General features: G+C 41.4%; 1 protein-coding gene across 12 annotated transcripts in view; it reads left to right on the top strand.

Moving 5' to 3' along the window:
- The window catches only part of ADGRG6 (adhesion G protein-coupled receptor G6), a 133,006-nt gene that overhangs the window by 100,793 nt on the left and 6,929 nt on the right, over positions 1-25,284 (top strand). For all 12 annotated transcript variants that reach the window (XM_001502710.7, XM_070256523.1, XM_005608218.4 and 9 more), the window contains 8 exons: positions 1,468-1,513; positions 2,898-3,004; positions 6,802-6,929; positions 7,635-7,903; positions 9,342-9,438; positions 11,535-11,818; positions 24,069-24,170; positions 24,795-24,947. In XM_001502710.7, the coding sequence (XP_001502760.3) occupies positions 1,468-1,513; positions 2,898-3,004; positions 6,802-6,929; positions 7,635-7,903; positions 9,342-9,438; positions 11,535-11,818; positions 24,069-24,170; positions 24,795-24,947 (1,186 nt within the window). The remainder of the gene's footprint in view (positions 1-1,467; positions 1,514-2,897; positions 3,005-6,801; positions 6,930-7,634; positions 7,904-9,341; positions 9,439-11,534; positions 11,819-24,068; positions 24,171-24,794; positions 24,948-25,284) is intronic.

Genomic DNA, 25,284 nt, shown 5'->3' with positions numbered 1-25,284 from the left:
ATTTTTTGGAGGGAGGCAGTTTTCCAAAAAGGGAGCAGCCGGTCCAAGTTGTGCTCTAGGTCAACGGGACAACCTGGCCGTCTTGTCTGGGACTCAGTAATCGGAGGGAGAGTGGGAGTGAAGAAAAGGACCACTGTCTTTAAGACATAACAGATATTACTTCGGATAAATTAGATGCATACAGTTGCACAATCCTGCCATTAAAGATTTTGGTTGTTTTTTGAAGTCCAAGATTACTGCAACTGAGAAAGCCGAGGGGGAACAGGAGAGGAGACGTTTTTCAGAGGTTAGCAGGTGTCTAAAATCTTGGCAAAGGTTGCCTTTTTTTATTGCTTTGTTACCCTTGCTGACATCAGTTTATTTGATAAAATTATATGAGGGTTCTTACTGTCCAGAAGGCCCAGGCTGCTCCCTCTTTTATGGAGGGAGGGTCCAGTCCCGATTCTGCCACTTATGAAGCAGGCAGGGAGGAGGCGGCGCTAAGCGGGCTGGGAGGCAGTTGGCTAAGGACTAGCCCTGCACAGTCATGGAGCCCTCCAAAGCCGCCTCTTTCTACCTGTGGCCTCCTCTGATTCAGCTCCTTCATCCATAAAGAATTCTTTTTATTGTGCTAAAATATACATAACAAAATTTACTGTTTTAATGTTTAAGTGTACAGTTCTGTGGCGTTAAGTACATTCACTTTGTTCCACAACCATCACCACCGTCCATGTCCAGAACTGTCACACCTGAAGCTGTGCCCCTATTACACAACACCGCCCCGTCCCCCTCGCCCAGATCCGGGCAGCCACCCCTCTCCTCTTTGTCTCTATGAATCTGACTACTCTCGGCACGTAGTCTAAGTGGAATCGTACAGTATTTGTCTTTTATGACTGGCTTATTTCACTTAATATTTGCAGGGTTCATCCGTATTATAATACGTGTCACAATCTCCTTTCCTTTTAACTCTGGATAATATTCCGCTGTGTGTGTGTGTGTGTGTGTGTGTATGTGCGTAGACACACACCGCATTTTGTGTATCCATTCATCCATTGATGGACACTGGCTGCTTCCACACTCTGGGTGCCGTGAATAACACTGCTGTGAACATGGGTGTGCAATGTGTCTGAATTCCTACTTTCAGTTCTTTTGGGCATATTGCTGGACATAAAAGAGAATTTTGAAGAGGAAGTGAAACTACAGTGTAAAGAGCTTTGCTGAAAGCTAAGACTTGGGTTTGATGATGAGATATATGTGGTAGCCAACAGTAGAGGGCGCCTGGCTCCTCCTGAGGCTGTCATGGATTTCCACTTGAAGTCTTTGTGAGCGGTCCTCCCAAACAGCCTGCCATTCTTGGGTTGTGTTGGCATGACTAATGCTGATCTTTGTGAAAACTTTAGCGTTTTAATTCTTTTCCCATATTCAAATTGTGGGATTTTTCATTTATTTTAAACACAATTTCACATGTTTATTCTTCTGTTAATATAGGCTGTGCATCATCCCGTCTGTGCCTTCTGGGATCTGGACAATGGTGGTAAGTTTTAAAACATTGGCTGTCTGAATAACAACTGAATTCTAAACATTGTTAGACACCCCCGTTTCCTTAAATTCCACCCCAAACGAGGGTGAGTCACGTTATAAGTGTGATGGCAACTGAGCTGCAAAATTTAGTTTAGGTAGCTTGGGAAGTGAATTTTAATTTCTGTGAGTTTTTATTCATTTCAAGAAGAAATAGGCAGACTTGACTTTTTTTTTTAATCAAACTCTTCAATTTCAGTTATTTGTAAAATAAAATATGCATTTTTATTGCCACTTTCAGATGAGTGTCGATATATGCTTGATTTCATTCTTCTGGGACACCTCTGAGGAGATTATCTGATATGCACAAGGCATACAGTTTAAAATCTGGCTTCCAGACCTCAGATGGTGGGTGAAAGTAGACTAAAGAACTCTAAAGAACTGTAAATAAAGGAACGGTTAGAATGGATATATATTACTTGAAAGGAAGTTCTGCCTCCAAAGTGACAGTTGACAATCAAGAGAGAAATGCAAAATTAAGGGGTCAGTCAGTAGGTGTGAGGTGTGGCCATCTCTGAGAGGAAAGACAAGTGGTGAGACCTCCCACCTCTGCCCCCTAAGGGTCACCTTCCCTCACGGCTCCCCAGTGGGGTTATTGGGGAACCAATTATCAGTACAGGCTGCTTCTTGGTAGAAATGTAGTGTGAAGGGTCTCAAACCCCCCTTTTTGGGTTCTTCTGATCACAGCTGGAAAGTTTTTTGTGATTGTTTGGGTTTTAGTTACAGTTCTGAGAAGATCCTGATTTACTAGATACATTGTTAAAAATGATACCACCTTGAAGTCTTAAAATATTCTTCCCATTCATGAGTTGCTCATATTCCGTATCATACCATAAAAGTCAGACAAAATGTGTTAAATGTGTTTATAATAAGTGGCCACCGTACACGGCTGCTGTGTACATAACGCATGTTCCAAGAAAGCTGACCTCCTTTGTTCCCATGTCTTCACGAAAACATAGGCTGATCCAAGGAAAAAAAAGTGTGTTGATCTCCAGAGACTTCATTAGAATGTAGCCTATTTGAAAAGGGGTTTTCTTTTTATGGAAGTTGATTTTGAAGTATATTAAAAATTAATCATGAGTCAAATTTTGCAGAACCCCTGAAGCACTTCAGTGGAACCCAATTAAAACCACCCTCCGTCATCTCTAGCTGCCCCCCAGCGCTAGCATTCTGTGATTCCAGGAATCTAAGTGTGGGCAGCTTTCAAAATAGATTCTGTTACTGATAAACTGTAAGGCAGAAGAGCCCGGGGCATATTTCCCTAAAGAAGTTATCATCCGCTACAGAGAAGGAACTGGCCCGCGGTTATTTTCACACTGTTTGTTGACTTCCTCCCACAGAAGCTTCTGGATTTTGGAACACATCAGGATGTGTTACACAAGGACATTCAGATGCAAGCGAGACGGTCTGCCTCTGTAACCACCTCACACACTTCGGAATTCTGATGGTAGGGGAGGAACTTCTCAACGTCTTTTGAAATGATGTTTTGGAAGGAATACTTCTATTTGTGAGCCAGCCTCTTTAGATTATGTGTTAGGGAAATGATTTCCTGATAATTTTCGTCTGTACCCTGAATTTTGATTCTTTAAGGAAGAATCTAATGAGCAGAGAGATCATATGTTAAAAATATGCAAAAGTAATTATAGAAGAAAACCTTGCTTTTTTCCCCCATAGCATTAACAGTGATGATAAATAGTCCCAGAAACAAGATCACCAGGAGACCCTTGAATTATGAGAGAAACAAAAAGTCAGGGAAAGAGAGAAGAGGGAGAGAGAAAAGTTAAAGAGGAAGAAAATGTTGGGTTTTACCAACACGGAAGGGGACTGTGAAAAGTTTGATCAAAAATTTTCTTTCTTAAAATGTATTACTACTCAATATGTTTAAATGTGACTTAGTACCAGTTACTGTGCTAGGTGACCCAGCTGTGACCCAGAGTGGCTGCTGTCCCTCTCCTGGAGACCACAGCCCATTAGGATAGGCTGATGACTCGGGATGGCAGTTTCTCTCACTGTTAGGCCTTTGTATCATTTTTTCTTCCTGTCTTCTTTCGCATGGCCCTATTTTTATCTCGTTATCCAGCCTGTCCAACAGTTTTGGGTTTTTGTGTGTGTGTGTGAGGAGAATTTGCCCTGAGCTAACATTTTTGCTAATCCTCCTCTATTTTGTATGTGGGATGCCACCACAGCATGGCTTGATGAGCAGAGTGTAGGTCCATGCCCGGGATCTGAACCTGCGAACTCCGGGCTGCCAAGGTGGAGTGCATGTACTTAACCACTATGCCACCAGGCCAGTCCCCCGTCCGGCAGTTTTAAACAAAAATTAGATTGCATCAACTCTTTCATCCCACCCACTTTTCTGGAGCCACCTTACATCCAACAACTTGTTTGAATTCATCCACAGACTTATACCTTCATTTATGTCTGACCCACTGGTGTTTTTGCAGACACTTTTTTGGCACCCTCCAGGTTGTAACACAGTCACTGTTTCTCTAGTTTCCATAAAGGGATCAAACCGCATTTGTTTCCTATTGGAGATGGGAATGTGCGCTGAGGCAGTGAAGCTCCTGGAATTCGCGTGTCAGACATTGAGGCTCTGTTGAGCTCCTCCCTTCAAGGTCTTTGCCGCCCCCTGGGGGCCTGGGAGGACGCGGATGGAATGCAGGATGCAGTATTTGGCGCATGAATCTAGTTGGCCTATGTAAATGGATGTTGTCATATGACAACCTTGCAAGCTTTAATTCTCCTAACAGTCAGTACATAAATGCTCTCAGGGATAAGGACGAATAATTTAAAAAGGCAACAATCGTAGAAGATAGCCTTTTAACTTTCTCAAAATATAAATATTTTTTCTTTACTACCAGAACATGACAGTGAACAGTTGAACTATAGCATGTTTTCCCCAAGTAATTAAAAACAAAAACCCTCAGTTTGCTTCCATGTTCTCTTTTCTCCAAAAGTGACAGCAGGCATTCTTTCAGAAAACACTTATTTTGCATGATTACTTATGCAGTTATCTAAGCTTTGGCAATTCATTTAAATATTTCAGCTGTGTTTGTGTGTGTTTTTGAGCATGCGTGTGTGTGTGCTATAAATCTAGTATTAGATAAATAGATAGCTGACACAATTCACTCTTCAGAGATGATTTATATGCATCTAAAGTTTGGCTTCTCATTACTCTGGTCAATTTCTTCATGTACTGTTGAAATTTTATTATGACTTTGAATTACTTATGACTTTTCTGTTGCCGTCTGATAAAGCAGTTAGTTTTACATGTGTGCGGAGACGTGCATTTTTTAGTGCTCTCATCCATTTTCCACCTTGGCTGCTTTTGTGGGATTATAAAGTGCTGGAAGAAAAACTTTCCAGAATTTCTCCTTTCTGGCAGTGTGCCCACATCCTGTCAGCTTTTCCAGACCACCGAGACTGTGTTACGAGCCTTTCTTGATTTACAAACTCCTTATTCACTTGTGTGAGATATTCCCAGAGTCCACATTGTGCTGTGAGACACTCACCATATGGGAAGTTAAAAGAATGTACCCCAGACCCATAATTATATCTTCTAATCTACAAATATATGAAGAATTTAATAGCCTGTGCTACATTTCCTTGTGGTAAAACTTATTTTTGTATTTTTAACATTGGTACATTTCCATGTTGGCAAGTTCAGAGGAATAAATATTTTCGTATTCTTGATTCTTGAAAATTACAAAACAACATGAGAATTGTGTGTAAATGTGTATCAGTAAACGTCATTATTTTATTTGATTTGCATCTTCACTGTGGCTTTAATTGTGGTGTGCGAGTGTCTACCACTGTGGTGGTGACACTGTGTGGTCTCTACCACCTCAGCTAGATGGCAGCCGGGGGTTTTTCAAGAGGCCATGACAAGTCACCTGGAAATTCCTCCAAACCCTTTCTCTAGCCTAATGAGAACCTGGAGTAACCAAAATGTTGGTTGAGGTGACCTGTCTCTGAGTCACGTGGCTCTGTCTCAAACTCCACCCTGAGAGCCATGGGGGTCCCACGTCCTCCCCGTGTTTTGAGGGGTTCCTGGGAGAGGACGATGGAGCACGTGCCCTCAACCCTGAGGCCTGTGTCTGCTGAAGTCACTCACTTTGTGCATTTCCTGATGTCACAGAGGTGTCACCTGTTCCTCACGGCATCAGCCAAACCTGGAATTGAGTCCCATTTCTTCGTTTCACACACATGTACGCACATACAATACCACTTGCTGCAGGCCTTTGTGTGAGTAGCAGATTTTATTGACATTTTGGTGAAAATTAAAGGAAATTCAAACTTCTAAACAAGTCTTTTTTTTCCCCACAATTTAAGACCCAAAAGTTTAAGCCACATAGTCCTTTTGGAATATATACCTTCGAACATCTGCATAATTGAGGGGGCTTTCTCCTCCAATGAGGATTGGATGGTTGATCTTAACTCAACATTTATCCCTGTCCCAAATTCCCCATTTAAGGAAGAAAAGAAAGGTTTTCCTGCCAGGCCCAGACTGCAAGTCTGTCTCAGCACAGTGAAATTAATACTTCATATTAGTATGCCAGGAAGTGTTCACTTCTTTCCACCCCACAACCACTAACATTTCAAGTGGTACCCTTTTAGGTCCAGAGGAGTCCAAAAATTATGACCCCAAAACTCTTAATAGCTTCTCATTTATGAAAAAAATAAAGACCCTACCGGATACACACCAAGCTTTGAAATGACCACTTAGGGGCCTCAGCGCCAAGCTCAAAGTGACAGCCGCAGTGCCAGCACTGGCCTCTCTCTGGCTGTCTGCTGGCGGAGCCCCTCCCTACCGTGCAGAGAACCAGGGCCCCCTGAGGGCTTGGCCATCTGGGCCATGGTGGCCTCTGGTTGTACTTGTGCCCCCAGCCTTGCAAATGTTAGGAATGGCCTGCTTATTATTATTCAAGGCAATGACCTCCTCTCCAGTTTCTGTTGGGGGACCCGGTGGTTTTGCTCTTCAAGTTATACTGGTGTGCAAAGAGCTTGGATAACAAAGTAACGATGAAAAAACGTGCAACTTTCTCAGTAACACTGCATTTTTGTTTCGTGGAGTGATCACCAAGAGTACAATTAATGGGAATTTCAATATTGCTTTACACTGTTGTTTTTAGCCTCTAGGACTGAGCTGAGATTCTGAGTGCTAACAGTGGACTTTTCTAATAAAATGAAACAGCGTTCTCATGAAACGAGAGATTCTTACAGCTGCTTCCGTGTTTTATGTAGGACCTTCAAGGAACCACCTCACAGATGGATGCAAGAAACACCAGAATTCTCACCTTCCTCACCTATATTGGGTGCGGAATATCTGCTATCTTTTCAGCAACTACGCTCCTGACGTATGTTGCTTTTGAGTAAGTATTCTTCTATCTGCCAAACGCAGTGCTCACCACTCCAAAATGTGAATAGGAAAATTGCCTCAGCTTCTAAAAACATTCATGCACTTAGTGAATCATGTAGGGTGGTTCACTTTTAATGTTCAGCTTTCTCATGAGATATGTGATGCAGCGTGAACTTTCCAGCTATAGAATCTTAATTTATAATTACTGTATTTCTGTTGATAAAAATGCATTAAACCCCTCTTAGAGATGATTACCGCTTCAGGAAACAAAAATGGTATGAAATGCTTTTTTTTACGTTGTAAAAGGTGAAAACATTTGCTTCACAGATCTTATTAAATTAATCCTGAAACAGGAAATTTTTTTAAGAAGGATCCTTACCTCATTAAAAATCAACAAACTTCAAAAAATTTCAGAAAATTGTTTTGTAACAAAAATATTTTTATAGCTCTAGAATTTTTCCTGGATTGAAAAAAATCAGTTCGTTGAAACCAATTGGAAATTTTGGAAACAATTTTGCCATAAAATTAACATTTAAAGAGAATCTTTATAATTTGCAAAATAGTCACAAATATCTTTAGCCCTGCTCCTAGGGGAGCCATGTCATAAGGATGGTGCAGCCTGGCCTGTTGCAGAGCATTATAAAGTATGAATTTACTGCCTGTGCTTCAAAGATTTATTTACAGTATTCTTGTGTATATTTCTTTTTTCCTTTTCTAGAAAATTGCGAAGGGATTATCCCTCCAAAATCTTGATGAACCTAAGTACGGCCCTGCTGTTCCTGAATCTCATCTTTCTCTTGGACGGCTGGATCACCTCGTTTCACGTGGATGGTCTTTGCACGGCAGTGGCTGCCCTGCTGCATTTCTTCCTTCTGGCAACCTTTACCTGGATGGGGCTGGAAGCAATTCACATGTACATTGCTCTTGTGAAAGTATTTAACACTTACATCCGCCGATACATACTGAAATTCTGCATCATTGGCTGGGGTAAGCCTCCTAAAATTTTTTATTTTCCTTTTGACTGTCATAGAAATTGCCAGTTCTCATAGGAAAATCCTCTTTCGAAAGAATAGCACCAGTAAAAGGAACTTCAAAATTGCAAATGATGTGGATTTGATAATAGACATCCTAAGGAAGGGACTTCCTCAGAACGGTTTTTTTTTTTTTTTGAGGAAGATTAGCCCTGAGCTAACATCTGCTGCCAATGCTTCTCTTTTTGCTGAGGAAGACTGGCCCTGAGCTAACATCCATGCCCATCTTCCTCTGCTTTATATGTGGGACGCCTACCACAGCGTGGCTTGTCAAGCGGTGCCATGTCTGCACCCGGGATCCGAATGGGTGAATCCCGGGCCTCCGAAGCAGAACAGGTGCACTTAACTGCTGCGCCACTGGGCCAGCCCCTAGAACAGTACTTTTTAAAACTATTCAGCAGTCCTTACTAAATTCAGGAGTAAAGGAAAAAGCCCCAGCTCCTGAGTCACCACAAACTTATTTCCTGAGCCCAGAGCCGGCCCACCCAAGACTGAAGAAGCAGCTGGCAGACAGGGGTGCATTTCCAATATGTTTCAGAATATAAAGCCAGTCCACCCTCCTAGCTCTGCTGATCCCCTAGACACATGCCCCTGTCTTGGAAACCAGAGAGAGAATGTTACTTTTGTGTGTACAACCAGAATACTGACAGAATTCTTGCCTTGAACTTCTTAACATGGTTCCTCAGCCAGACGTGGATAGTTGTATTAACCTGTGTGGAATCTTATAATTGGGCTCCTTTCTTTATCTGGGTTTCGTATCAGACCAGGCATTTTAGCTTTCTCACAGTTCTCTTTTTCAGACGGCAATATAGAAGTATGAGACGTTCCCAAGGTATTTGGCACCACCTTAGGAGGCAACGAACGCATCTTTCAGGGAGTTAGAGGGGCAGAGCATTTCCCCACTGAAATACGCATGCAAATACTTTATTGATCCTCTCAGGAGCATCAGGAAGACTATAAAGACTTCGTACCCCCATTGTGTTTCTCTTACTTTTTCTAAAGGCTGTCTTTGTATGGAAAGAACACAGTAAGCTGTAGGTCCCTTATTGCATGAAGTCTGACAGTATAACAGGCATCATTAATGAAGCCACATTTGGCTGGTGCTGGATTCAACGTAAGTCAGGTTCTGGTTCTCTAGTGGGTACCAGAAAGCAAACAGAGTCTTTAAATATCTGTCCTTTAAGAGTAGGTTTTCATTGTTGCTGGTTAGATTTGGATATTTCCTAACAAAGAGGGGATTTTATGGTGGTTTTTAACCAAGTTGTCAGTTCTAAGAAATTTGATTCTGTCATATGGAGTGTTTTCTTTCTTTTTTTTCCCTTGCCCTTATCAGTTTACAAAGTAGTTCCAGATGCTTGAGAAGAGTTTTTGATGCCATGGTCTTTTTTTAACAGGTTTGCCTGCCTTGGTCGTGTCAATTGTTCTAGCAAGCAGAAAGCAAAATGAAGTCTATGGAAAAGAAAGTTATGGAAAAGAACAAGGTGACGAATTGTAAGTAATAAAAACTTGTTGGGAATTTATTTGTGGTGAGTGGATATCTTTTGTTTCCTGAAGTTTAGTGTAAGCTTCTGTGCCAGGAGCGAGCTTCTTGTTTTGGAAGCTTGCAGTGTGTTTGCATGCCTTTGCCATGGTCTCTGCTATACCACAGATGAATTCAGTTGAATGCTCTGATCTGTTTGGGCTACTTTTCCCTATTAACACTGTGCTCTGTCATCTGGGGGAATTCACAAGTCTAAGATACTGTCTCCTAGGCTAAGAAGACCCATTCTATTCTAAGGAGAGTCCATAATACTCCCACCTCTTTAAACCCACGCACGTCTTCAAGAGAGTTAAAGGGCAGTATCAGACAGTGAGCGAGTCAGTGCCAATACCAGTGTTATGTGGAAATGGAAAGAATGGAGAAATCAGTGAGTTTTTGAATAATTTGGAAAATTCTCTTCAGAGTGTGAGATCATTGAGGCTGGGATTTTTCTATTGTTCAGTTTTGGCAGTTAGATCTCTCATATGTTATCTAGCACGTAGTAGGGACTCAGTAAATCTTAATTGACTGAATTACTGCATAAATACAGAGCCTATCCCTGACTGAAAGAGCTTACTCATTTCTGTGCACATTTCATGGATGGATAACACTTTTATACCCAATCAGTATCCAGTCCTGTCCCTTTCCTTCTTTTAATATTCCCAAAGTAGCACTCAAAAGACCCCACAAGAACTAGCAGAAAATAAAGGACCCAGGTCAGGAATTTCAGGATCCCAGAAGGACTTCCATGTGGACCTCTTGGGGACCTTTATAAAATAGATATATTAAAAGTGTAGAAGTCATAAGTTCTAAATGAGGAAATTTGGAAAGTATGTTAGTCAATTGTTACAGGACTTCAAAGTACTATTTAGTAAATTGTTGTGCTGGCAACAACTCTCATTTATTGAGCATTTACTGTATGCCAGGAGTCATGTTAGGTTATAGGATTCAGAGATGTTCAGGACAGCTTTTGCCTTTGTGCAGGTCATGTTCCATTGTGGAAGAACCCAGAATGATGACCATGTACACTAGAATGTTAAGATGAATTTAATTGCCTCGTATAATTCATGCAATTTTTCAAGTACTTAAGAGCTTCCAGAGTATTAGTTAGACACTGGGGCATTGGCAAATTGTAGTATTTTAACTTTACTCTTAGCACACTTTACACATAGTACAGTTTTTAAATTGCTTTCGTCTATTTTCTGATCTCTGTATCATTCTGAATATCAAGTATATCATTCCTCATCTCATAAGGATGTTATAATCGATGTAAGCTTTTTAATTGTGCATGAGAAGTGTCAGTGTGAGAATATCACAGTCTTGCCTCAACTAGACCAATTATATTAATAGGAATTATTTTGTCTGCGGTAATGGAATGCACTATTTATGTGTGTCTCAAATAAGTAGGAATTTACTCTTCTCACATGACAAGAAACTTGGAAGTAGACAACAACTGGCATTGGTCCTGTGGCTGCAGACGTCAGGGCCCATGGCTCTGCAGCTCTCCTGGCTTTTGTCTCTGGATGTAACATGATTACTGCAGCTCCAGAGCTCGCTTTCATGTTTGAAGCAGAAACGAAGAATAAGGGCCTTGCCAGTTGAGTCTGTCGAGAATAGCTCTGTCCAAATGCTTTAGCGGACTCTGCTTCCATATCATTTTGTAGAACAATGTCCACATGGCCACCCCTTAAATACAAAGGAGGCTGAGGAAAGGGGTCTTCACTATTCCCATTCTCTGGAGTGCAGGCACAGAAGAGAAAAGAGGCTTAGAGTCGGTTTTGGGTGAGCCAAGCAAGAGTGTCTTCACACCAGGCCAGAATTCCAGAAACCATCTTGTTTTCTTCTTAATTGTTGACTTAAAGAACTAGATATTAAGAAGATGGCTATCCAAAACAAACCAAAAAAGCTGTGTAAACTGGGGTACAAGAAAATGAAGTGACTTTCAAAAGGCACTTGAGAAAGGCCTGCTGTGAGATCTTCAGAAGCCCGGACTGAGCCAGGAGAAGTTGTAGGTGAACAGGACTCGGCAGTAAATCTTTCTCTTTCTCATTTCTTCTTCTTCTTTAAGCTGTTGGATTCAGGATCCAGTCGTGTTTTATGTGACCTGTGCCGGGTATTTTGGAGTCATGTTTTTCCTGAATTTCGCCATGTTCATCGTGGTGATGGTGCAGATCTGCGGCAGGAACGGCAAGAGAAGCAACCGCACGCTGCGCGAAGAGGTCTTAAGGAACCTGCGCAGTGTGGTCAGCCTGACGTTTCTGCTGGGCATGACGTGGGGTTTTGCTTTCTTCGCCTGGGGACCCTTAAATGTCGCTTTCATGTACCTCTTCTCCATCTTCAATTCATTACAAGGTAAGAGAAATGGTACCTGCCCAGTTTCTGCTTTCTGATTGTATCATATTTTCAGACAGCTTCACTGTTTGACAGATGCCATGCTAAGTTTCTACATCTCTGTTCCACGGGCTGAGCACAGTTCCAGGCACGGGCTGGGTACTCATGAGAAAGGTCTTGAAGGGAGAGATGAGGTAGAATGTCTGTTTGTTTTCCCTGATGTATCCTCAGCACCTAGAACAGTGCCTGGCAGACAACAGGTGCTCAATAAACGTATATTGCTGCGTGAATGAACATGGGGCAGGGAGGTGCCCAGTGGGAAGCGTGAAGGGAGGCACAGACAACTTCACCTTCTTCACAGTTTTGCTGAGTGTCCATGCTCTTCCTGGAACCTCTTTGTGGTACGTGTGGGCCCCACTCTTGGCCAGTAGAATCTTTAACCTCCATGCACGGACAGAGCGGTCCACCTTGATTCCTTGGCTCCTTGACTTTCAAAATAAATACAAACTCTCTGGTTCAGAAATCCTCTTTTTTTTGGCAATTAGTTCAACAATTTAACAGAAATTTTGGCAATTAGTTCAACAATTTAACAGAAATTTGCCAATGACCTTGCTTTTACAAAAATACAAGCGCTCCTTGAAGGAGTTACTGTGATGCTTCTGATTTCCTGGGACTTCCTCAAGTGTACTCTAGGAGGAGTGTAACTTTTATGCTGGAGTGACTATGAATTAGGTTTTTTGAAACTAGAATGACGTTCTTTAAGATATTGGGTATACCCTGTGTTGGTAATAAAACTCCCTAGTGTTCGGAAGCATCCTGAGGCCCATGCTGCAAAAGGAATGAGGTAACAAAGCCTGGAGTCTTTTTAAGCAGGGCAGTTCCCCTGGCTCACCGGAAGCTACTGGCAGTGCCCTTGCAGGTGTGTGGGGAAGGTGGCACTGACTAAAGCTGAGGAAATCTAAGCTGGGGTGGAAAGTGTAGGGGGAAGCAGGTTTACGCCACTCACCGAATGAGCCACAGAGGCAGCTGCTCCCTACAGGTGTGTTCTAAGTCTGTATCTGCCTGCAGGAGTGTGCTTACTGCTTTGTGTCGCACATCCCTGCTTTGCTTTTCCTCTTAGGTTTCCCACAAGCCTGTGAGCTCCTGCAAAACGATCTGTCCCCTAGGAGGTGCTCAGCAATTGTTTGTTAAATGAATAAATGGACTGCTGGATGAAGAAAGGGGGAGGGGCTTTGGGGATGGCCTAAATCCAATCTGAGACTCCTCTGGCATAAATACACATTAATTACTTCAGCAAATTTTATTTAGGTTTACTCTTCCATAAGAGAGGAAATATGTGGGTTCATTATCTTCAGTAAATAGAATAAGGCACCTCAAGTGCACCTTCAGAAGTTGCAAGCAGAATAGGTAGCATATGAATCCATCCTCTTTGCATCTAGCTTTGTAAAGTGAGCATTCCTCTATTTAATCTCTTGTGTAACAGACAACATGAAAGTGCCCAGATAAGTATTGACCGTAAGATAAGAAATGGCCACTCACATTAGAAATTCCATGGTTTTATATTTCAGGACTTACTTGAAAGGCACATTAATTTGCCGCCCAGCCTTCTTTTTTTCTTTTAGAATTTCCTGGCAGTTTTGCTAACCTTCAGCTCTGTTTCCGTTAGTGAGAATTGGGATGTTTCATTTTTCCCAGCAGAGGTCTCCTGTCAGGAGGGAAAAATGTTGTAAAGCATCATCAAGTCAGTGTTCTTCATAAATCACCAACTTTTAAGACTGATTTTAAATTCTCTAAATTCAGAACAGATTTCTGCACATCCAGTGATATTAAAAACACCTCCTGCAAAAGGAGTTTTAAATTAAAAGACAGTGGGACAGCGCGCGGGAGTCCACCAGCAATGGCTTACCGGCCAGGCTTGTAGAAAACTTCTCAGGATGCTGTGGAAAGTCACTTAATGGTTTTTATTTGAGTCATTTTCTGAACATTCCAAGAGAGGCTTGGTTGTTGTTAAAAGTATATGCCTTATTAAAGGATGCACATAGAATCTAGACAATTTAAGAAAACAATTCAGTGGCAAAATGAACTTAGGTAGTATAGGCAAACTAAACTATGTCTATATTTTTTCTTTCTGATATTCTTTATTCCATAAAAAAAAAAACTTGATGTGATCCTTTCACCTCATGGAGCTTACATGCTAGTAGGAGACTGACGTTACTCAGATATATCCCATATAAAACATACATGGTGGTATTGGGAGCATATGACAGAAGGCATGATGTCTAAGCTGAAATTTGAAGGAGCAACAGAAATTAACTAAGTGGAAGGTGGGAGTAGGACTGGGGAAACACTACTTCAGGCAGACGGCACTTCATGTGCAAAAAATTTGCTGTAGTTAGCGACTATATCATATGCTCAAGGAATTAAAAGAAAACTCATATAACCTGAAAGCAGAGAGAGAGAACAGAGCCAGGGGAGCAACAGGTGGTGTGGTGCAAAAGGAAGGCGGGAGTTAGACCACAGGCACTCTATTTTGATCTTTATAAGAGCAAGGGGAGGTCTTTGGAAGGTTTTAGGCCTGTGGAGTGACGTGATTGGATGTACATTTTATAGAGATGAAGCTGGACATAGTGTGGAGCATGGATTGGAGCAGCCCAACAGGGGCTGTAGGGAGAGCAGAGGCCACCATTGCAACGGTCCGGGTGAGGTCGGTGGCGCAGTATGTTAGACTCTGGCAGGGGTGGGGCAGCTGGAGAGACGGGCGTGAACGGAGGCAAGAGAAATTTAGGACGTAAGCTGCTACAAAACTCTCATCACTGGTTTGGTCGTTAAAGTAAACTTTTATTTTTCTAGAATGATTAGGGTAAGAGGTCTTCTTGGTAATGTAATATTGTTCATTGAAGCTTGTCATCACAAGTCTTAGCAATGGCTGAAGATTTAGAATGTCATATGGTATTCTGAAAAAGAAAACTCTGCCAAACAAATTCTCATCTTCTCAATTTAGCCTGTAGTTCAGCGTCTAAAATTCAGCAGGGTCTTCAGTATGAATGCCCCAAGTCACCATGCAGTGTTACAGAGGTGGGACCTGCAAGGGGGACACGTGCTGGGTCTGTAGTGATGTCAGTGATGTCAGGGTGGATATATCACAGGAGTGGCTTTTGATAGCATGTTTATTTTCAGTTTTTTGTATGTCTTCAAAAATTTGGTTCAAATATGTTAAAAATCCATTTTATCTTTCAGGATGCTTAATAAATGTATGTATGTGTATGTACTAACACACCTATACATGTGTTGTTATCTGGATACTCACATAAATTTGAATAGCCTATATATTACAATTTTATATATGCTTTATTTTTATGTTTTATTTTTTAATATGTTTTTTATTTTTATATGTATTTTTATTTTTAATGTACACTTATAACTGTACAATTTAATTGCCAAAAAAACATGTTAAATGGATATCAGAAAATTATTGTAATCTACATGGCTATAACTAAAATTTTACCTACTTAAATAAGCACATGAAATCATGTATTGAATAAGGCTGAAACCAAGTTTATTTTCTGATTTTCCACAATGTATTGCTTTGTTCTTTTTATTTTACCTACTTCACTTGATTGTTATATATTAACTTTTTTTCTTATAAGATAAAAAGATAAAAACATGTCTTCGCTTAACATGGTGGAATTACCTATCTATCTGCTTTTGCTATCTTTGGTACTTTCCCCAGGATGAAACTGGCAAATCATTGTATTAGAAATTTTAGTTATTTCTAAAGAATACAACTTGAGAAAATTGTAGGGTAAACAAATTACTATTCAAAAGACAGCATATGTTTGACAAAAGTACCTCATAATTCACATGCCTGAGAGTGTTATCCTACAACTGTAATGTAATTCGTCCTGAGGAGATAAAAGGCAGTTCCCTGGTTTCTGAGGAGATCCAAGCCGGAGTCCTTTCGGGCATCTGTATCCCGTGGCAGTGTCGCTGCCCTTGTGGGTTTGGGTTGTGGCTCTGAGGTGCAGCGCAGGCTTGTAGCTGCTTGTTATACAACTGATGAACAGTATCGCAGACTATACTGTTAACTATAAAGAGTGCTTGACGCTACCAATTAGATCAGGCTTCTCCAACGTATAGGAAAGTTTAACACTCCTGGTGAGTTCATCAGGATCTAAAGTCCAGCCCCATACCAAGAGCTTGATCTTCAACTTTCCTTTTCTGGTATGTGAAACGATATTGATTAATGGTCTTGGGCATGACCAGCCCATCTTCTGTATGCATATCTGACAGCGTAATGAGACGCATGATGTCGTTCTGCAAATAGCAACTGCTGCGGCGAACACAGAAGGACCTGAGTCTACTCAGAGGTGATGTTTGCCGTCCACTAATTGGGTAATATGAAGATGCCCAGAGCAACGGAAATCGTTGGCGTGTGTGTGGTGCATTGTGGTTTACAAAGCACTTTCACGTAACATCCGTGATCTGATGTAATTGTTCAGTGAGTCTAGAAAATAGATGCTCAAGAAAGAGAATATTTTCTCCTTGTTATAGATGAAGAAATGAGCTCAGAAGAGTTAATGAGTTTCCCAAGGTCAGTTTGAATCCGACAATGTAATATTTACAATATAGTATATATAAAAATGGACACGTTATTAGGGTACAAATGCATAAGCAGAAAAATAAGACAAATTACTGCCTGTCTAACTTTTTATTTCAAAGTTTCTAGAAAGTGAATATGTCCATTTAAAAGAACTGTTAGTAAATACAGTTTAATGACTAAATGGGAATTTACTCTCTTACCCTCAGTTAGCAAAAATCATTTAGGGAAATATGTTTATTATTATTATTATTTTAATCTTATTGGTAAACTAAGAAGATTAAATCAAATCATGGGTCCGGAGCCTCCCGGCAGTTCAGCTGTGCTGCAGTTGCAAGTACGGCACGCAGTGAGCCGGCGCCGAGGCAGAAAGAGGGGCCCCTTCACCCTTGACATCTGAAGCCACATGTTGGCTGAGACATTGCACACTGCAAGGAAATGAATTACTCATCTTTTGGCAGGGCGTCTTGTGCCACAGAGGAATAATTTTCTAAAGGGCACCTTGGTAGAATGAAAGGAGGATTCAGGAGGTTCCCAAAGGGAAACTATAAACCGAGATTCCCGGCCCAGCAGCCAGCTGGCTGTGTCTGTAAGACAACATATGAGCTGTTCAAAGCTTTGGACTCAGCCTTGCTAGGAAGCTCAGAGGTCATCGAGACCATTTTTGTCAAAAATCAGTTAACTAAAGCATGTATCTATCCTTTTTTGCCCAAACACCTAGTTTGATTGATTCTTGATTGATTTTCGCATCAAAACTCCAGAAGCGCTTATGTCCAGGGGCCTGATTAAGATACTCATCATCACTATCCACTCGGATTCCAGCCCACATCCCTGAAGTTGTCCTTATCTGCAATCTTCCTCTTAACTGTGTTTCTGGATCTTTATCATCCAGGGTGAGAAAAACTCAACTTGGCCGTTTGTTGGAACTTGATGATGACTGCTCAAAGTGTCGATGGCCTTTAATGGGTAGAGAACTCATTAGGAGATAAGGACCCAAGGTTTTTTGTTTTATTTTCTCCTCCAGGCTTCTTGAAAATGACCTTTTAGAGTAGTGAATGTGCTGCCCTGAATTTTACTGTATAGCATCTACTTTCATACCCAAGGGGATCTGTTCCTTGGCAGTTTTTTTAACTTTTGATAATCAGGCTGAAGATCTGAGAACATCCCTTTGGCTACTTGTTTTACGTCTGCCCTGGAAAGCCGCTTATCTTTGCCAGAATCAACCAAAGGGAATGAATTCTATGTGGGAGCCAAATTCCTAGCCAAAATATTGAGGCTAAGTATGTCTTTTTTTTTTTTCTAAATAAATAGTTAAATAGCTCTTATAAAGACCAAGATTAAAGACAAGCCCATACAATCTACGGTGAAAATAATGCTGATGCTTGAAAGGAGGCTTATTTTCTGCCAGACGTGCTACTTAAATGTGTTCTGAGGTGGGCGAAAGGACTAGATCCCCAAAACCACATCCACTACCTGATGAGATTGTGCAGACTGTTTCTCCCTCCCAGTTGGGAGCACTCTCTCAGGTGTCCCTTCATCGTGTTTACGGAGCCATCTTTGGCCCGCGCTGCTTGTCTAGGAGGATTGAGGAGGTGGAATGCGTTGCTCTTTCCTCTCTAACAGAACCCTTAGGCCCTCTTCCCACGTACTTGCGACACCCCTCCTGCACGCTTGAAAAGGTCATTTATTTTAAATGAGAAAATTGCGAAATTTACTGAGAATTAAGATGTCTTGAATTCACACCTTGGTCTACACTTTTTTAAAAAGTGAGCAGATACCTCCCGTTAGTGAAAGGCGGAGGTAACAGGAAGGAGGGGTGAGGGTAGGACCAGGGGGCGGAGGACTGGTCAGGAATCTGTTCATTTACAGTGGGTTTAAGTTTTTGTTTTTTCTTCTTGTCTAGCATGGAATCCGGGTTCTTATAGGTGTAAAATAAAGAATAAGGCAGTTGTCAAGCTGCTGAAACTCTTGCTAAGGACCTTTGCCCAGGAGTCATCAGACTGGTGGTTTTTTAGACTGCGAGTCACCTAAAAAGGACCACCATGACCTCTGTGTTGTGAGCCATGCAGGTGCCATGGAACTAGCACAGCCTGTCAAGATGGACTAAAGCCTTTACATCTGAATTCAATCTTTTGAGCCACTCTAGCTTCCAGCTTTTCTGGGCAATGTTCCCTACTCCCTGGTCAGTTAATAGAGCTGTAAGGCACTAGGAAGTGTAAAGGCGGATGAGTATGGTCCCAGGCATGGCTGAAAGCCCTTTCCAGAAAGCCAGAGGAGCACGCTTTCCAGGGGGTACGAGAGCCTCCTCAAGGTGCTGTATGATCCATCTGGAGATGCTCAAAGGGAAAACCTTTGAAAGGAAGAGAACAGAGACAGGGATGAGAAATCAAACCGATTCCATGCATGTCAATGTAGAACTCTAAAGTTTTATGATTTGGGTTATGCTTCTGGCACTAAGATCTGTAAGTAGATGGAAAAAAAAAAAAGAGCACTCAGAACTGCAGAGGGACTAGCCCAGTGTTCTCTCTTTTCGGCCTCCCAGTGCCCTTGGCTCGCCGCTGCATTTTCTCCTCCTCCTGTGCCCAGAGTGTTTAGAGTTTCTTTCCATGCTGTGTATGTGTGCTGCTCCAGATGCAACACCTACCACATTTCCCACTGCTGAACTCTCAAAGGGGTGTTTGGTCATGAAAGAATTTGGGTATAATTTTTATTTCCAGACTAACAAATTCATGTGAAAAGCGCTAGTTACTGCAAGTAGAAAAATAACCTATAATGAGAGTCCTATTCTGATTTAAAATGGAAATGTATCTTATGGCTAAAGAATCTGCGTATTACCTTGGAATTTAAAAATCTATTCATTCCTAAGAATTCCAACTTTTCCTACCTATTATCTAATTTTGTCCCATTGCATCAGAGTTGATAGTGGGCCATGGAGCATTTAGATGACTTCTATCACATAGTTTTAGAGCAGATGTATCAAATTTTGCATCTAATTTATATATTGGATGCCTGCGTATTTACAAGCAAATGTGGTTCCTTAAAAGCAGGCAATGGCATCTCACGTTTTACAGTTAGGATTCAGGGGAGCACTGAGCAACCTAAAACAGTTGTTTCATTAAGTCAGTTTTATCTTATCTTTAAGCTCCTTCTCTCTGACTCCATGTGGTCGGCATCAGAGCCTCAAAATAATTCACATCATAACACCCCCAGCAAGGCTGAAAAAGCCCAAACCATGAACTATTTCTCTTCCAACGTCCTCAAAACACCAGACGTAACCTCAAGGTTTTTCCTCCTGTATATATGACATTTATAAAAACTACGGAGTGCCAAGCGAGGCAGCATCTAGCAAATTTTACCCTCTGCCCTCAACTAAATGAAAATCAAGGCCCTATGGGGAATAAGGCCTGGGTGAGCGCCTGGGGATGGAAGCCCTTAGCTGGAGTTTTAATCTCTTCCAGCTCTAATCCTTGATTCTGTTAAACCATTGTTGAAGAACACACGGTTACCTGTATTTTCAGCTGTGTGATAAAAATACCTCCAAGAACAAAGTCTGCAAATTCTGCCCTCGTTAACAAAAATAGAGTAAACCCGAGGCAAAGGGCTCCCTCTTCTCAAACCGCACAGCCTCCTTCAACTGTAACCTGTGTTGACTGTACCTCAGGCTTCTGTGCCCTCGCTCTCTTCACTCTGACTGCCACCACCTCTTGAACACTTCAAAGGATCTGAACCAGTTCACATTTTTTATACACATTGGTTATTTACACTGCCAGTGATACAAAGCATGCTTACTTATTCAAAGGATTTTCTGTATTAGCAAACTGGCTAGGGAATTGGGGGTCGTCGGTGTGCGAAGGCTTTGGAAAGCAATCAGATTTAGTCATTTCAGGTATGAAGATGAGGGCTGCACCCACTGGTGTTTGTTCCCCGCTCCCTGGGAAGGTGGGCAGACTGCAGGTCCTGAGGCCGAGGGGTTTTAAGTGTGGAAGGAGATCTTTCCTCTCCCTTGAGACTTGGGGCGCCCGAGCACAGGCCAGGACAGTCTGCAAGCAGTGTCCTGTCTCCACTCTCCCTCCCCAGCCCGACCCAGCACAGGGACCTTTGGGAGCTGTTTGTTTGTTTGTTTTCTGAAAGATTGAAATTTGATTCATATATATTAGAGTATTTTAAAATAAAATTAGAACTTCCCTAACCTATCTGGTATAATTTCAGACAAAGAGCTAGGTCACCAGGGTATATTTCCTTCACTAATTATTACTGATAATGTATTAGTAATAAATAATGTAATAATAAACAAAGTAATATTTTACTTATATAAATATTTATAATGATATAAACATAATAAAATGATAATATTACTAATTACTAATATGACTTCATTTAGATCGTTAAATGCCTTTTTATACCTTTCAGATAAATGTGTTTGAATTTCCCAGGAAACTTTTAATGGGCTGGTCATCCATTTGAAATCAGTGACTAGAGTTTAGTCAGTATTTTCATAGTAACATTTTTCTACAAGTCAAAATAAGGAATCATTTTCAAGCAGTAATTTCAGTAGGAATTTATAGAGCTCCTACTAAGTGTCGGGCGCGCACTGATGATCAGACGAGAAGCCCAGAGGCGGAGGCTCAGCCACGGCCATTTCTCTGCGGTCAGGGCCATCCTCTAGAAATCCAGCAGGCTCCTTTTTAATACTTCCTAAGAATGGAATTTATTCTGGGATAAAATTATGGGCCATTTTAAGTTGCGGTACTGAAAAATAAAACAGATAAGCATAACCTGAGACGTATTTTGCAAATTTAATTGTACATATCAGAAGAAAGTACTTTCACAACTTTTTCCCACTTGCCACTTGTACACACTACCATGTAATTTGCAGTTTTCTTTATGATCCTCCATATTTGAAAGGAACAGGTAAGTGTTAATGTCCCTCAAACATTCTGTAATAATTTTTACTTTTGTGCCTTTCCATGCTAGACCCTTCGCCCCACGAGAGCAGTGATTGTCTACCTTGTTCCTCTTTGAATATCCAACTCCTAAAACACGGGGCCTCCTGCTTTGCAGTGCTTAGTAGTCACTCAATGAATTACCTGTCCTGGAAACTTCCCCCACCTCCCCACCAAAAGCTTTTTTCAGGTTCAGTTCAACCCTGCATCCTCTAGCAGACACTCCCATGTGTGGATGTTCTGCTTGGTACGTGTATCACTGAGGCAGTCCCTCGGCAACTCACTTGCACACTTTTCAGAAACTTTTGCCTTAAACGTATTTTCATTGTGTTCCTCTCACCCCTTAGTTTGTGTTCTAGTCACTCCTGTTTTTAAGCCCCATCTCCAAACACATTTAACACATTAGAATATGTGTAAGTGTCTAATTAACTCATGTGGAACAGATGAACGATTAATCTTACTATTCATTCATTCATTCCACAAACATTCGTGGAGTTCCTGCATAGTTCTTGGCATCCTTCTGGGAATGGCCAGTACAGCATTGGATAGACAAACATCTCTGTGTTCTTGGAGCTTATTATCTACTAGCAGGAGATAACCAAGAAAACAAGTAAATGGGGCTGGCCCATGGCCTAGGGGTTTAGTTTGGCGTCGTCTGCTTCAGCAGCCTGGGTTCAGTTTCTAGGTGCAGACCTACACCACTTGTCACAGCCGTGCTATGGTGGCGACCCACATACAAAATAGAGGAGGATTGGCACAGATGTTAGCTCAGGGTGAATCTTCCTCACCAAAAAGAAGAAGAAGAAGAAGAAGAAGAAGAAGAAAACAAATAAGTGAATAGATGAGGAATATAAGGATATCAGGTACTGATCATTGCCACAACAAAAATAGGTATGTGCAAGTGTGTGACTAGAGGCTAAGACGTAAAAAAATACAGTAAACAGTTGATGATGCCTCTTTGAGGAGTTAACAATCCATCTGAGACCTGAATGACAGATAGGAACGTGTTACGGAAAGATTTGAAGGAAGAGCCTTGGAAGTGGTGTCGGGCAGGAATAAGCTTGATATGTTGATTTGAGGGTAGTGATGAAGACGACTTCTATTTAGAATATTAGGGGTTTGAGATGCTGCTAAGTGGAGATACAACCAAGTGAAGATGTCCTGTAAGCATTATGGGTTGGAATTGTGGTGGTGCTGAGGAGAGAAGGGAATGGGGGCAAATATGAAAATTAGCATATGGTACTTGTCCAACACGACTGGGTGAGATTACACCTGCTGGGACAGTGTAGCCATAGAAAAGATAGAAATCCTGGACTGCGGCACGGACATGTCAACATTTAAAAGTAAAGCCAAAAAGTCTATCAAGGAGAACAGGAAGAAAATTGGGAAAAAACCTAGGAGAAAATGGTGTCAAGAATAGGAGGATGGTCAATTGTGTTGAATGCTGTTGGGTGGTCTAGTAAAATGGGAATGAGAACTGAGTTAGCAATGTGGGAGTCGCTGTGATTTTTACGAGAGCAGTCGGAGTGGCATTGTAGATGTGGATAGAGCCTGTTTGGAGTGGGTTGAGAAGAGAAGAAATGAGGAAAGCTGGAGACAGCAGAAGTTAACCATTTCAAGAAGTTTTATTTATTGGGAAAGGAAATGAAGAAGTTGAAGCTGGAAGAAGATTAGGGGTTGAAGGAGGAATTTTTTGTTTGATTTTTAAAAGGGAGTTACTAGAATATGCTTGTAAGTCATGGGAATAACCAAGTATAGAGGGAGAAATTGATGAGATAGAAAAGAGAGGGTAAAAATGCAGAAGGAAATTCCTTGAAAAGTTCACAGGGGTTGGCTTCCAGAGCCCAGGTGACACAGGCAATTTTTGATAGGTGCCGAGAGTCACTATAAAAATGACAATTGGGCCGGCCCAGTGGCACAGCAGTTAAGTTTGCATGTTCCTCTTTGGTGGCCCAGGGTTCACCAGTTCGGATCCCGGGTGCAGACATGGTGCCACTTGGCATGCCATGCTGTGGTAGGCGTCCCACGTATAAAGTGGAGGAAGATGGGCACGGATGTTAGCTCAGAGCCAGTCTTCCTCAGCAAAAAGGGGAGGATTAGCAGCAGATGTTAACTCAGGGCTAATCTTCCTCAAAAAAAAAAAAAAGAAAAATTGAAGACTGTTTCACAATATTTCTGAAATATTTCTGTGTTAAAATGTTGAGAAACTGAAGCAGGCCAGGTGGAGCCACATGAATTTGCTGATTTGGGACCATTTTTGACCTGCAAAAATACCGCTTTTCTCTGGCCCAGACTTATACTAATGTGCATACATAAGATAGCTTAGAAGACACAAACTGAAATAGATGATGAGCACATGGATGTTTTCTCCTTTTTCTAAATTTTGTGAAATGTTTTCCCATAATTTTAGAACAAATACACTGGAAATGCTAAATTCCTCTTAAATTGAATATTGCCTATTTCAGCTTAGTCTTTCGGTTAAGTCATCACGAATAGCGCACAGAACAGGCAGAGACAGAATGGAGTCGAGGTGATTATTCTGGTTTGTCTGAGCTCTGTGTGCTGTTCTAAAGGATTAAGACATCCACTCCACACAGCAAGATCCCTAGCTCTGTGTTTCCTAGTGACTCAGATGTAAAAATTTAAATTAAAATGAATCCATGTGTCTTACAAGATTTATCTTAAAAAGTGTTTCCGTTGGCTTAAACGTCCGTATTCTCTTTCATCCCAGGCTTGTTTATATTTGTCTTCCACTGCGCCATGAAGGAAAATGTCCAGAAGCAGTGGAGGCGGCATCTCTGCTGCGGGAGGTTTCGGTTAGCGGACAACTCAGGTAAGGGGGCTTGCTGGTTTTCACATCTCAGAGGAGTCAGCAACGTTGGTCAGGTAGCCTTCCAGTCGAAGCAGCCCAGCCCCAATGGTAGCAGGATGTCAAGGTCGGGGGAGTGCAGATGCTCGGTGGGGTCTTAGTGCATGAGGACTACAGAGAGATCTGAGGACTCTGGGCCCGGCCCTCCTGTTCTGCAAAGGGGAGACATGAATTCCAGACAGGTTGAGTGAGTTGCCCAAGGTCATATGTCTCATTGAACAACTCAGATATCCAGAGGCGCCACACCTTTCCACATTTTTGAGCTCCTCAATTACATTATTAGGCAAAGACATAATATTAAAAATACCTGAAGAAAAGTAGTACTTTTTTTTTTATCATCAGTGGTTACTTCTCATCCTTAGGATATTAAAGTAGGATTTTAAACAATACATATACAGGGTCAAAGTAAGAAACGTATCTGTTTCTTCAGTTTACTGTTGATTAAATGTCACTCTCTTCTCTGCGCTATTGCCCGTGTTTCAGAAAATTGAACGCTCTAAGCAAATTGCTTAAATAAGGTGATGATGATTCTTGAGGGCAGAACGTATTCCCTTAAAGCAGATTCGTGAGAGATGTCGTTTCTTTCAGACTGGAGTAAGACAGCTACCAATATCATCAAGAAGAGTTCTGACAATCTCGGAAAATCTTTGTCCTCAAGTTCCATTGGTTCCAACTCCACCTACCTTACATCCAAATCGAAGTCCAGCTCCACAACCTACTTCAAGAGGAACAGCCACACTGGTGAGTCGTTCTGGCCGTGGTGAGCCTTCTTAGGTACAGTTATCATTGTGTTTTCATTGCGAAAATTGGCATATCATGAAGATTGATTGGTTCCAGTGCCCATTAGGGTGCTTATTTTAGGTTTGTGAAAATCAAAATCTATTTGAAGACTTTATCTAGCACCTGTGTGAATATTTTGTCTCTTTTAAAATTTAACAGCCAAAATCGAATCTATATGGTCATAATATCATTAACACTGAACATTATTGTGACTTCATTTGATTCAAAGCTTTGTGTTGTTTAAAAAATTTGGTATGTTGTTTTAAAAGCTATGTGTTTTTATTTTAAAAATGTAGAA

Source organism: Equus caballus, chromosome 31 (genome assembly GCF_041296265.1).
Source record: "Equus caballus isolate H_3958 breed thoroughbred chromosome 31, TB-T2T, whole genome shotgun sequence".
NCBI lineage: Eukaryota > Metazoa > Chordata > Mammalia > Perissodactyla > Equidae > Equus > Equus caballus.
Note: the sequence above shows the minus strand (reverse complement) of the source record. Positions and strands in the feature narration are given on the sequence as shown.